General features: G+C 35.7%; 1 protein-coding gene and 1 long non-coding RNA gene across 7 annotated transcripts in view; both read right to left on the reverse strand.

Annotated features, from left to right (window-relative positions):
- Nucleotides 1–920: 920 nt before the first annotated feature.
- LOC134201841 (uncharacterized) lies at nt 921–5,346 on the reverse strand. Its single transcript, XR_009977102.1, has 3 exons — nt 4,952–5,346; nt 4,158–4,230; nt 921–1,302 (listed from the first exon to the last, which is right to left on the reverse strand). It is a non-coding gene; the product is annotated as an uncharacterized LOC134201841 (long non-coding RNA).
- Nucleotides 5,347–11,667: 6,321 nt separating this feature from the next.
- Nucleotides 11,668–15,170, reverse strand: part of LOC100750224 (abnormal chemosensory jump 6) — a 91,010-nt gene continuing 87,507 nt past the window's right edge. For 3 of the 6 annotated variants that reach the window (XM_021352347.3, XM_004932762.5, XM_004932760.5), the window contains one exon: nt 11,668–13,305. In XM_021352347.3, the coding sequence (XP_021208022.2) occupies nt 12,598–13,305 (708 nt within the window). In that variant the 3' untranslated portion in view covers nt 11,668–12,597. Of the gene's footprint in view, nt 13,324–15,170 lie in introns of all 6 variants that reach the window. The other 3 variants (XM_004932761.5, XM_004932759.5, XM_004932758.5) reach the window with 2 other exon arrangements.

The following is a 15,170-nucleotide window of genomic DNA, read 5'->3' on the forward strand; positions in this document are numbered from 1 at the left end:
ACAATAATAAAATAAGACTACGCTATATTTATAAATATTAACAAAAGCGAACTGTTCCCTTCACACTCATAAGTTAGAGCATAAGCGCCGCGCGCTTATTCACAAACACTACACAAGCGCAACGTGTGAATGTGTTGAGCACGATCTACATGGTAGGCGGAGCGGGGGTGTTAGGTTTTATTTTCGTTACGGAATTTCTTGATTCGATTGCCGCGCTCAAAGCCCGCGACGAAAGCTATGCAATAGCTTAAAAACTACGATCCAAGAACTATAGGGTACGTGACGATTTTCAGGCTGCAGCAAATCCAACTGAAAAACAGCTATGCCTTTAAAATCGCTTAAAAATGTATTCAGCTTAAATATTGTCGGGTCAAAGGGTAGTTGGTTTATGCGAAATTTCTCTTAATACGCGACATTTATCTTTGAAATCACAAGTCCATTTTATTTGGCATTAGTATCAACAATTGGATGTTTTTAATTGAACTTCCTATATTTTTACCCCATTCAAACAGCTGAAGATGTTTTTTGTTATGATATTTTTTCTAAAATTTTAAACTTTAAATGAATCTCCTGTAAAGTTGCAAAAATGTCACTTAAATCAATCCTTTCACCCCTCGAGTACATTTTTACCCACATACACGCGATCGGGACCACATAGCCCGAGGCCAAATTGGTTGCCATTAGCAAACTCAATCAAATCAAACAATTGGTACATCCAATTAGAACACTGAGCTAACATCCAAGATTAGTCAAATATTGTTTGTGTGGTACAATGCAAGCCTCCGCATCCGATATTAGGGAGCCGATCGACCCCAACTTGTTTAAACAGTACCGGCTTTCGTCTAAGGAAGTATTTATACACGTTGTGTTTATGAAAAAAAAAACAATTTGAGTAAAGAGGTTTTAATTGAAAATTGAAATAGGTTTTATTGGCTTCTAATTTATTTATTAACCTTACATGGACAATTTTTATGATCTCATTTATTGTCTATGGCATAATCTGGATGTCAATCATATGAAAGGCAGAAGAATGCGTTAAGTAATTATCATTGGGAATATTAGCATTATTTGTGTGATTGAATCCATTTTTGTACCTTTAATTATATTTATTTCAGTAAGTTTTATAAGTGTATTAAACTTTACCACCAATAATTACGTAAATTATATTATTTGCTGATTTTCTTTTATTAGAACTAAGTAATAAAATTGTAGCATTGGCGTTCTGTGTTGATGTGTGCGCTAATTTTTCTACTTAATCTTGATGTCTTGAAGTTCTTCGAAACTATTGAAAGCGTGTTAAAACTGAAAAAGTAATTATACGGAGATGTTAATTAATATATCAAAATAATAATTAAATCACTTCATTAACAACATGTTTTTTTTTTTTCACGTCAAACTAAATGTTACATCCTATTTAATATATACTATTACATATAACCAAAACCTTGGTGACGCTCTACTATCGATAATTTTATAAACAAACTCCGATATCTGGAACTCCATAATAAGGAATAAAATATATCTCCTGTTAAATTATCTGGAAAGATTTGTTGCCAACTCTAACGTACGCATCCAAAGTTTTTGTACTGTTACGCTGGCGTTCAGAATAAATAAAGACTCTTCACCGAAATATGTACTAATGTATTTATTAGTATAATATTAGTACAATAGAGGATGACCGAGCTTTCCTCGTTTTTTTTTTTTGATAACGCCTTCTTGTTGTGTCTTTAAAGCGGTTAGTTGCCCTCAATTAAGAAAAATAGTATTATTATTCACTAATAGATGTCGGGAAGAGTTGATTATTGAAAACACGAATAAAACAACATTTTCTGAAACAAATCGTAGCTAGATCGATTTATCGCCCCCGAAATCCCCTGTATACTAAATTTTATGAAAATCACTGGAGCCGTTTCCGAGATTCAGATTATATATATATATATATATATATATATATATATATACAAGAATTGCTCGTTTAAAGGTATAAGATTAGTATTGTATAGATTACTGTATTATATTAATAGTTAAAACTAAATTTAATTATTACGACAATTAAGGTAGACTTCACTATCACAATTAGCTATTTCGTCTTACCAAGGAGATTCGTCCGTCACTTTGGTTTGAATAGAACTGGTTTCACATCACCTATGTCAGGCACAGTATTCCAGGATAGTCGAGAATGTTCTAGTTGTGTCGCTATCCGTTTTTGCTCCCGGACAACAAATGGAGTTATTGGGCCTTACCCGTCAAATAGAAACACAGGATTTCTTCACAGGAGGTGGTATGTGTCCATACGAAATTGGCTTCATAGACGTACTTTGATAGATTTCGGGTTTATATTAAATGACAATATCAAGAAGAAAATAATATATTATTGAACATGTCAAATCATTCAGTGTAACATTAGTGTATTAACAATGAGCATTAATATATTATAAAAAGGATAAAAATAGGTTTAAAATATTAACTATAATTTTAAAAGATGCTTTTGTTAATATTAGCTTTCATTATTAGTTCCAAGTGAAAATAAAAATAACGTGTTAATAAATATAAATCTTGTTATTTTACATTCGACATTGTATTAGGTGTAAAGTGATAGTTCTTGCAGCATAAGTCGGAATAAAACACAACCCTAGCATACTCGTGCAAACAATATTCTTTAGCTAACCATCCGGTCACCGTCCTCGTCGAACCCGTCGCTTGCGACGAAGGACTCGACGAGTGAATTAACCCATAACACAGCCCACTGAGTTTCACGCCGGATCTTCGCAGTGGGTCGCGTTTTCGATCCGGTGGTAGATTCAGCGACGCACTGCTCTTGCTAGGGTCAGTTTTAGCAACACTTCCGGTTTGAGCTCCGTGAGCTCACCTACATGTTACGGTGAAGCTGAAATAGCCTCTCAAGGCTCAAGCTAACCAAAATGTACACCGTCGTACTTTGAAAATGACATGCCGCGCGTCAACTGTTCTTAAAATTGAATTACATTGCGTGGATAGCGAAATACATTAAAATTTGCTAAATGTTATATACTATATGTTAAATTTCGGTGTACTTCTGTTCGGAATGCCCAGATGTAAAACTTATCAAGCGCATTAGACTAATTGGATGAGTCAATAATCATTTTTGAATCCGTTCTTTTTTTTTTTTAATGTAATTTTAATTGAGTATAAGCTCGGTTACAATCGATATGACATTGCGGATTTGTGTACAGTGCAACATTTGCTCGTGTACGATCAATATTTGCGTTGCCCTGTAGAATTAAGAGTGTACAAACACAAAAGTTAAACGCCGACGGCACTTACCCAATCGAATTTTAATACAAACAAAAGCAAATTAATTAGTTTCACATACGAATAGACTTTGATTGCGAAACTCGATCGTGTGTATATTAGAACAATATTTATATATTTACACACTGCATTGTATAGGTACGTTATTTTTAAACTGTAACTTCATGCAATTAGAATTGACATAAGCAAAAAAAAATGTTAAAAAAGTTAAGATACTTGTCTCTGATCGTTTGTTCTAGACGACCACGACAGAGTTTTTTTTTTGGCTCTATGGCACAGGGAACGTATATACAGCCAACTCACATTGAGGTCTAAGTTTTGTATCATACGAATAGAACGCGAATTAACCAAGGATACTTGTCTCTGATCGTTTGTTAATAGACGACCACGACAGAGGTTTTTTTTGGCTCTATAGCACAGGGAACTTAAATACAGCCACCTTGATGTGGTCTAAGTTTTGTATTATACGAATAGAACGCAAATTAACCAATCCACGTGGACCCACAGTTCGCTCTACCGTCAGTTTGAAAATCAATTAAAACACCCACTTCAAGTAGGTCCAATGGAATGGCTTCCACAAGTATTCGCGTGCATCGTGTCGTGCAGTCGGTTACCGGTCTGAGTTAGTGCCGCCTTGGACTATACGTCACACGTCTCCTGGGAAAATACTGACCTGTCCTTAGAACGTAACTTGTTCGGTTTCACAATATTCTATGTTCTCGTTTTGGTCACAGTTTTGTTAATTTCAAAGTTGATCAGTAGTTTATCTCAGTTTTTTACAAAATTTCTGCTGCCGGACGTTATTATTTTGTACGCTATAGATAATACACATAAATTAGTTATAGATAAGCAACTCAAGCACTCACCAAAAATGTTTACGGGCGTCGGCCACTAGATGGCTTCACTTCGATTAGTTTCTCATTGCTCCTGTAAACGGCACTGTAATTTTAATGAAGGATTTTGTAAATTTTCAAAAAACACAAATTGATAAAATTTAATCAATTTGTCTATAACAAATAAAGACTTGTATGGTTTATTATTTTTTTATTTTCTGTATTTAGATATACAATAATTAAATGCCTTAGCTTTAACAACACATATGTTTAGGGGCATCCGCTACAAGATGTTGCTAGTTTCTATACAAAAAAGATTTGTCTTAAAGTATCGCATATATATCGCATAGCCCTGTAATACGCGGTATAAATCTGTTGAATATTGTGACGGCAGTCCCAAATCTATGTTACGTATTCACTATTTAAGCTACAGTTAAAGAAAGCATTACAATCTTGAGAGTAACGAATTTCCTTCTAAAATCAACAAGTAAACTGCAAGTATATAGCCATACATTATCTTCTCTGCGTATTTAAGCGGCTGAAAATAAATTACAAGACAAGCAAATAACGTTGTAAGTCTGTGTTCGAGCGGTTACCGACTACACATTTTATTGTCGGACAGTCCCGGCTACCCAATTAAATTATCCCACTATCTATCTATTTAGAGACTTCGTACTCGAGAGATTCTTCATCTTACTTTGCTTGTGGAAAGGTCATTTTGTATTAAACATTAACTAGGGGATCTGACAGACGTTGTCTCCTGCACACAGCTCTTTTATCCAGATATAAATTACAAACTTTTTTAAATAAACTATAACAATACGTACCGTTTTGAAGAGCATTTTATTGAAATTTTTATTTATTATAATATCGCATCGTGTATCTAAAACATTGTCAGATTCTACTGGAGCACACACAAAAACTACATCAGTTCACTAGATCAGACCAGTTCACTTCACAGAGTTCACTATTAAACACTCCGACAAAAGAATTACAGTACCTACCCGACGATAAATACTGCACATCGACCGTGGTTGGCAGAGATGGCAAATTTTAGATTTAGACAAAAAAAACTTAATTTACTGCTGTAATTGATGACATTTAATGCAATGTCATCCACATCTCGAATTCTTTGGCACACATCTGATTATGGCTACCTATATAGCCGATTGCAGATAAATAGAGATAAAAAAATTATTTTTCTTTAAACTGTCGATACTGAAGTTATTGTTTCATCGGTCCATGAGCCGTGTGCAAATTTTTAAGTTTATCGGACGTCTTGAAGTGGGCGAAAATGACGTTCAATAATTCCGTGACACACAAACAAACGTATTGATCTGATAAAAGCGTCCCATTCGACTGCTTTGTAGGTCACCGGTGACCTACGTGGCGCAGTGAAGTAATTATGTATGTAGATTTCTCTTACTAACGCGTCTGGATTGTCTAACTTTGTCTTCTTAAACGGTTTTTTTTAATGTATGTAGAATAGGAATCGCAGTGCATAAAATAAAAAAAACATCCACTGTTCCAAATTCTTCTAATAAAATAATAATTAATAATTAACACTTTTATTACGTTTTTCTCAATTTTCAACCGTCTTCGCCATTTTCCTTTCCTCTGTCATTCTCTTCTCTCTTTCTTTCGGTTTTCTCTCACGCTCCGTTTCACACTCTTTTCATACGTTCCATTCTTACCAATCCACAAATGTTTTAGTCTTTTAGGTCTCTTAGAAATAGATTCATTCTCAGTATCTTCGAATTCGTTTTTTCCAGAGCCTACTAGATAGTCTAAAGTAATCGTAGCGCCTTAATAACAGAGATCGACATAATTACTTCAGTGCGCCACCGGGAGGCATCGGTGACCTACACAGCAGTCAAAGAGTTAAAAAAGAGATGAAACAGCTATAAAACATATTCACAATATAGAGTTTATCGAGTTGTTAAACACAATCTATAGTTTACCGATTTATTATTTACCCCGGCTTCGCTTAGGAAGTAGCGCATGCGATGTAAAGAATTTTAGGTAATTTTTTTACACATTGGGTTACATTATTGGAGTTTCAGTGAGGATCCCTAATTTTTTTGAAAATATAATAAATATAGCCTATGTCACCCGGAGATAGCGTAGCTTTTCAACAGTGAAAGAATTTTTCAATCGGTTCAGTAGTTTCGGAGCCTGTTCAATACAAACAAACAAACAAATCTTTCCTCTTTATAATATTAGTATAGATTACAAAGCTGTGTAAGCTGTCAAAGCAGAAATATTTAGATGACAGAGAACATTACTAAGACTGAATATAATAGATATGTGGACAAACTCAATTCTGAAGATGGCAGTAAAGTTTATTTACGTACCAAGTTTATTTGCTTTTAAGTCCAAACTTTAAACATCACGTATTTTATGTTTTTGTTTCATGAGTTGAAACTTGTCCCTTTTTATTTTCTATTCCCCATAAAGCCCAAAACAACTTAGTTAGGTACAGTGAATTTTATATTTCATAGGGAATAAAAAATTTTGAAGTCGTCGTGGCCTAAAGGATAAGACGTCCGGTGCATTCGTTGTTGCGATGCACCGGTGTTCGAATCCCGCAGGCGGGTACCAATTTTTCGAATGAAATACGTACTTAACAAATGTTCACGATTGACTTCCACGGTGAAGGAATAACATCGTGTAATAAAAATGAAACCCGCAAAATTATAATTTGCGTAATCACTGGTGGTAGGACCTATTGTGAGTCCGCACGGGGAGGTACCACCGCCCTGCCTATTTCTGCCGTGAAGCAGTAATGCGTTTCGGTTTGAAGGGTGGGGTAGCCGTTGTAACTATACTAAGACCTTAGAACTTATATCTCAAGGTGGGTGGCGCATTTACGTTGTAGATGTCTATGGGCTCCAGTAACCACTTAACACCAGGTCGGCTGTGAGCTCGTCCACCCATCTAAGCAATAAAAAAAAAAAAAAAAAAAAAAGGGAATTTTATGTTCTGTTGTATTCATATATACATATGTATCGTATTTAAACGAATGACGATATAAAATGTTTTTTTTTTTATAGAAATTTTGGACAAGCTGTTTTTTTATATTTTCGACATATTATCAAAATTGGAGTATTTAAAATGTAGTTTATTGCATAGGCATCGCTTTAGATCAACTACCCTTTTGCCATCGGAAATAAGGTTTAGGTGTAATCGTATGACAAAAAAGTTGACACGAATATGTTAATAAATGGAGAGGTCTTTGCCTATTTTGATTCGACTGACTTCTTTCCTTGATATAATTCTGGATTCTAAGTTGCGGTAAGGCCGTGATATTGTTCAATTAGCGAGTTAGAATCAGCTCTGGAGTGCGTCAAGTCAAAACGCAGACACGACACCTGAAGTGTGCTAGGCTAATGGCGTGGGCGTGTGAATAGCATTAGGTTAGGTTTTTACGTTACTAATATAGATTATAAGTAATACTTATTAATAAAATGTTATGGTTTATTTACTGATTTTTACTGGTGGTAGGACCTCTTGTGAGTCCGCGCGGGTGGGTACCACCACCCTGCCTGTTTCTGCCGTGAAGCAGTAATGCGTTTCGGTTTGAAGGGTGGGGCAGCCGTTGTAACCATACTTGAGACCTTAGAACTTATACCTCAAGGTGGGTGGCGCATTTACGTTGTGGATGTCTATGGGCTCCAGTAACCACTTAACACCAGGTGTGCTGTGAGCTCGTCCACCGATCTAAGCAATAAAAAAAAAACTGAAATAACGATACATAATAATAATAATAATAATAGCCCACGCCGTTATTGTATTTTCTTTCATATTAAGGATACGAAAGCTTATCTATGATTTAGGAAGTTTGATGAAAGATGTCTGTGCACAAGTAGCACTCTGTAGCCTGAAGCTCTGCGCCGCATTCCTGAAGTAGCATCAGCGGCATTACGGCAAGAGTAATCCCTCAATTATACGGACCAGGCAAACGAAGAATGGCCTGAATACTTGGCACTAAAATTATCTCGATAATACTAATAATTTAAATCTATACTTCTATACTAACATTATAAAGAGGAAAGATTTGTTTGTTTGTTTGTATTAAATAGGCTCCGAAACTACTGAACCGATTTGAAAAATTCGTTCACGGTTTGGAAGCTACACTAGTGACATAGGCTATAATACTTTTTTTTTTAATTACGGATTCTTACTAAAGCTCCAATAATGTTACGAAAATTAGAAAATTAATAATAATATAAAAATTATAAAAAAATAGATAAAAACAAATATTATTTAAATGAAAATAAAAGTTCATTAAAATTATAGTAATTATACAAACTACCTTTATAATTTTCTATTTTTAGAAACCTGACACAAATATAAGGGTTGATGCGTGGGTATTACAATTTTTTATTTTGTAATTTTTGTTAAAGACCCGAGCGAAGCCGGAGCGGGCCGCTAGTAATAAATAGTTCGAAATGAGGATAAGTTCATCGAGCATTGTATTTAGTTGAATTATTTGGCTGGATGGGAAATACAAGTATTTATCGCTTATCTACATGCTGTTTGTCTGTTGTATGTTTTTTTTATTGCCCTTGTAGGCAGACAAGTATACGGCCCACCTGATGGTGAGTGGCTACCGTCGCCCATGGACTTCAGCAATGCCAGGGGCAGAGCCAAGCCGCCGCCTACCGCTAAAATATATGTACAATAAAATACCGCGAGATCTAACCGTAAAATTAATCCTAATTAAACTCATCGAATAATAAGGGGATGATGGAATAAAACAATTATTCATTTTTACTAATATTTCTATTTTCAATTTCTTGTTTATTCATCTTCGAAATAAGATTCTTTCGTTTTCTTTATTACGATAATACAATTAATGAATATAAGTTGCCCGTAACTAAAGGCTACTGTAGAATTATCAACGTCTTAATACATTCGTACCAACGTAATGACTAGATCAGATTTTATTCTTCAATAAACATTGTTCTCGCTAGGAAAATTGCTTGGAATTGAAAATGTGTTCATAACAAATTCTTAAACATTTAAAAATCGTAATCATTTTTTGTAATTATTTTTAATTTAATATAACAAGGTATTAATGAAATTCAAACAAATGATTCAATGATTTCGTGTTGAAGAGCAATCTCCCGCAATGCAGCATCTATTTAAATACTACATTTTGGTACAATACACAAAAGTATAAACGAGATTCCAATTGAAGATGTATCATGATCAATTTATTTATTGTTTACTTCTTTTACAATACATATAAATATCCGATTTTGCTATATTGTATGTATCTTAATGTATATTAAACATATGCGTAATTACGCAATCGGAGAAAAAAGTTATGTAATTAACCTATTTACCTGTGTAAATAAATGCAAAAAATTGGAATGCTTTAAATTCTCTGTGTGCTATCATTTCATGAGATTAGATAAATTAATCAAATTCTTATTCTATTTAAGCTGTATTTAAATAAATAAAATGTTCATTTACTAACAGAACAGAGAAAATATTCTAAATTATTCGAATATTATGAAACAGTTATCTATAGAAAATAATTAAATTTCATAACGTTCTGATGATGATTCTAAACTCTAATTATTGCTTCATTCTTATTCTCTTATTATCATCTCAGAAGTTACGAAATACGAAAAAATCATAACACATCTTTTAACGTAAAATAAAGGTAAAAAACATTTAAATAATACTAGAGATGACTAGATTTCATTAGTGTTGACCATCCTGCCTAACTTCTATATGCAGTGTCTATTAGATTGCTTTGGTTGTATATGAATACAGCGAACGTTTTCACGATCAGGCTCACAACGATAAGCTAAAAATAATGTGAAACGTTGCAGACACGCAATGATGCGCTCCCGATATCATCTACATACTTATCACGGCTTAGTTGAAATATAGATAAATGACCTTTAGTGTGTATGGTGCTGAAAATGTCAGTCCAATTAATGGATGTCCAGAGTGGAACTTTGGAGGGTGAGGAGCACAATCTTACATACAGGGCCGGATTTAAACTTAATGCCGCTCCTGGGCACCGGAAAAAAATCCGCCACAATACTGGAATTTTACCTAAACTTATATTTTATAAATTTTATTTTTCAAAATTATATTAACTAATATATTGCGGAAACTTTATCATATGTGATATATTCCAAAAACATAAATAAATACATATGTGTTTTTTTTTTCCAACAATTATGAATTTAATTAAAAAAATATTTTTATTTATTTATTACAATTAATTAATTTTATTGAGCAATCTTGATAAGACTAACAAAAATTGTAAGCGGGGTGAGGTGTTACTTACTTGAGACCTTAGAACTTATATCTCAAGGTGGGTGGCGCATTTACGTTGTGGATGTCTATGGGCTCCAGTAACCACTTAACACCAGGTGGGCTGTGAGCTCGTCCACCCAACTAAGCAATAAATATATATATATATATATATATATATATATATATATATATATAATGACTTTTGGCTTTTTTTTTTGACGCCATTTGCTACGGTGGTGTCACCTAATAGGTCATTTTTCTCTTTCTCTAACCTCTCTAAGCTGGAATTCTTTACAATGTTAATTGTAGACAAAGTGCTTAAAACGGAACATATAACTACACGGACTTTATGTTTCTAAACCACCTAAATTCAGATAGGAATCATTATTACAAGAACACCGTTTAGAAATCATTTTTAATATTAACAAAAACTAAGCAACAAGTTCTAAGTACATACAGGCTTAACGCTTACGATAGCCTTTTTTTTTTCATACAAGAACATGTACAGTCATATTTTTATCTATTAGCATTCTTAGGTTTGTTTGGTAACGCTATTGAGTGTCTGCTGATAGTTTTAAATTGTCAAATCAATATTGTAATCGATTTTACAGTTAGACAAAATGGCCGCCGTTTCAATTTCGTTTGACAGTTACTTAACGTTAGTAAAATATTTAATACTAAAATTATCGATGTCTAGATTGCACTTGTTTTTAAACTAATTTTTTTTCCGTTAAATTTATATTTACAAAATATCTTTTAAAAATATTATTTATAAAATTCGCAAAGTTCTTGCTTTTCGTTTTTTTTTTTTAATTTTCGTTATCTCTTAAGCTGTGGCGTGCACCACATTCATGGATTCATGCAATAAACAGCCAAGTTAATAAAATACTTATTTATTTCATTTAAATTTCAAAACAATTTTAAACTTGGCAATGATCTTCTAGAAACTTTTTGGCATCAATGAATCTACGAAATTAAAAGCTACAAGCATTTTATGTCTTAATAAAGAATACGTGCTTGTTATCAATACGGTAAAAAGAGCATGAATCCTTCGGCGTTGTACTAATTCCTTTCGATTTAGTAACTATACGTATTTTTAAACCTAGATCCTAAATTTAAAACGAAATGTGTTATATTTACAAATGAGTTTTAAAATACTATTTTAGCTAAATGTCACTAATGACCTTATTAGACTAAAGTTGTGCCATTTTGTAGGTTATGTTAAAATTTTCAAATAAACAGTGTGTAGATTCAACGGTCTTAAAAAAAAAAACATTTAATTTTATATACATCATAACAAACATAAAAGATACACTTACGATTATTTTGTACAGTTTCAATTGAATAATATCAGAACATAACGTCTAACAATAATGTCATCGAACACAATGTAAACATTGCGCAATCGGGACGAGTGTCATGCGTACAGAAACGTTTTTATTTTTATTAGAATTTAACGAAACACGAAGAGAAATAAGAGCGTGGCTCTGTTCCGCATGACACTATTGCGGGCACGCACAGTGCAACCAGTGTGCTAAGTGCGAGTTTTTTAACGTTCTCGATAGCGTAAAAGTTATCTCAATGGAATGGGATCGTTTGCGTACGTTTGCCGCTAGGGGCGCTGTTCCAACTGCATACAAAATTGGGTTAACTATTACACTATCGAGAACGTTAAGAAACTCGCACTAAGCACACTGTAGTCGGAAATATGTGAGGTGTCGAACAGAACCGGGGGCACACCTAATCCGTCCGGTCCGGCTCTTGCGACTCGCAGCGACCGAGTTTCTAACATTAAACACAGAATATTGATTATTTGCAAGGCACATTCTCTTAAAAATCCTGAATTTCAATTTTCATGTACACATATAATTTAAATGCTCCGAAACGTGAAACACGGCGAGTACGAACTAAACGATGTATGAGAAAGCGACGTCTATCAATCTGTAATGATATGTATATAATCGATATTACGTACCCTGTGTCTCGAAAAACATATGAGAAGTTACAGAACGAGTACAAACAAACGTATGCGTCGTCGTATGGGTCGCGGTGAACAGTTTCTACACTAAGGACTAGTTGCGCTTCGACTCGCAGTCGGGAGGATCGAGCGTCGAGGAGAGCAGTCGCAGCCGGCGTCTCAGTACCCGTACCCGGCGCCGGGGTACAGCAGCGCCGCGCTGCCGCCCGCCGGTCAGTGTTGCGCCGCGAACTTCATCCGCTTCTGTTTCTGTCGTTGGTTACAGAACCAAACCCTCACGACGTTCTTTTTGAGGTCCAGCTTCTCTGCGATTGCGGTTATCTTCTCGCCGGAAGGCCTCGGCTGGACTGCAAAGTACGCTTCTAGACTTCGTTTCTCCGGTGCCGCTATGGATGTCCTCTTGCGTTTCTTTTCGCCAGCCGGCAGGACGCTTGGCGCGTCCGGGTCCCGTCTCTTGTTCTTGGCCTGCGCTTCCGCTTCCTCGAGCCACGCCTGCAGTATGGGTTTGAGAGCAATCATATTATTGTGACTGAGCGTTAGACTTTCGAAGCGACAGATCGTGCTCTGCGAGAGCGCCCCCACTCCTGGCAGTTTCAAATTCGCAAGCGCTTTGCCGACGTCCGCTTGTGTGACGCCGAGTTTGATCCGTCTCTGTTTGAATCGTTCAGCGAAGGCTTCGAGTTCTCGAGGATCTGTGTCAGTATCGGGATGTAGTGCAGCAGCGGGGTGTCCTAGGTGCGCGGGAGGTGCGTGTCCGAGCCCGCCGGGGTGGTGGTGATGGTTCATAACGTGGTTCATTGCGCCATAGCCGTGGAGCTGGTGATGTGGTGGTGCGCCTTCGCCCATCGGCGCCAGTGTGGTCATAGAGGACGAAGTCAGCGGATCGAGCATGTCGATCCCTTCCATTCCGTGGTGACCCATCTGAGGAAAGAAAGGCTTCTTGTAATTCGTTTTAATCTTACTGTCAATACTTCAATCATTGAGGATTACGATAGGGTGTCGCCCCGCTCATTATAACCGTGCGCCGAATTAACTCGTGCATTGATGTTAAATCGCTCGTTTCGCGAATAGGGGCGCGACAATAGCGCTGACGATACGAAAACATAAACAATGATCTTTTTACAGATTTGCAGGCATTCTTTATGAGAGCAAACACTTGTGTGCTTCAATAGCGGGGGGAGAGTTTTTGTTGCGCCGTTGATTGGGAGCGAGTGTTCTACCAATATGCTTAACATGTTGACCGGCTTTGTAACGAAAATGAATATTTGAAGTGGCCGACCCGCGCCCATATGGGTGCATTACAAATATTTTGATATATTCCGTCGAGAATTACTTTTGTTACGATTTAACAATGAAAAAATGACGCTCACGCAAATTTATTTCTGTAATAATATTGATAATTTATATTAATAAGCGCCTTACATTGTTTAGCGCCTTTTATTTCTTTCGAATTTATTCTGTATGTTAATGGACTTTGGATGTAATATCAGGTGTCCGTCAGCTGACCTGCTTACATAGCAGCAATAAATATATAATGTAAGTGTAAAATTAAATTGAATAGTCGATATTCATATTTTATGAATATTGTTTTGAATTCGTCGTGACCCAAAGGATAAGACGTCCGGTGCATTCGTATCTAGCGATACAACAGTGTTCGAATCCCGCACGTGGGTACCAATTTTTCTAATGAAATACGTGCTTAGCAAATGTTCACGATTGACTTTCACGGTGAAGGAATAACATCGTGTAATGAAATTCAAACCCGCAAAATTATAATTTGCGTAATTACTGATGGTAGGACCTCTTGTGAGTCCACACGGGTAGGTACCACCACCCCGCCTATTTCTACCGTGAAGCAGCCATGCGTTTCGGTTTGAAGTACGGGGCAGCCGTTGTAACTATACTGAGACCTTAGAACTTATATCTCAAGGTGTGTGGCGCATTTACGTTGTAGATGTCTATGGGCTCCAGTGGCCACTTAACACTTAACACCAGGTGGGCTGTGAGATCGTCCACACATCTAGGCAATAAAAAAAAATTTTTTTTTTTTTTTAAATAGTTAAATAGTTAGATCCGTTATTTTTTAAACTAGACTCTCGCTGATCGATGAACAGAATTATTTGCCTGAAGTTTCAACAGCGTTTGTAAATTTAAAGGCAATCGAATGAACAACGTGCGATCGCATAAAATACAAACCAACAAACAAAGCCACAAGCATTCAGTTTCGAATATTAGATACCTTTGTTTTAACTATTTATTTTGTCCGACGATAAAACGGATAAGCTCGTGTCGTGTGGCGCTCGGAACGCTGCGTGACGTCAGCTAATTGTGATATACAACTCTCAAGGGAAGTCAGGCATATGGCCACCGCGACAGTCCTGTTTTCTTGCAAAACTTAATATGTCTTATAGAATAAATGCAATTTCAAATGAACCAATGAAGAGTATCTCACTACGCTGTGGGTATTTCAAACGTCGAATAGGTACCTTTCATAAATAAAACATAAATGCTTAACCGATATCTTCTCGTCCTAAAAAACCTTTCTTGTCTTTTGTTTTCTTGATTATCTATATACTAATATATAAATCTACGGTGGGTTTTACGGATGTTCCGTTATAACTACTAAACCATGCATCCGATTGACTTGAAACTTGGTATCCATGTAGAAAATACATGTACTTAATGGATAGGCTAATATTTATATGAATGTTGGACTCCCTAATAATAATGACAATAAATAATAATGTTAATTTTAAATGCCCAGCGAAGCGGGCGAGTACGGCTAG

The sequence above is a fragment of the Bombyx mori genome, chromosome 1, assembly GCF_030269925.1.
Source record: "Bombyx mori chromosome 1, ASM3026992v2".
NCBI classification, from domain to species: Eukaryota; Metazoa; Arthropoda; class Insecta; order Lepidoptera; family Bombycidae; genus Bombyx; species Bombyx mori.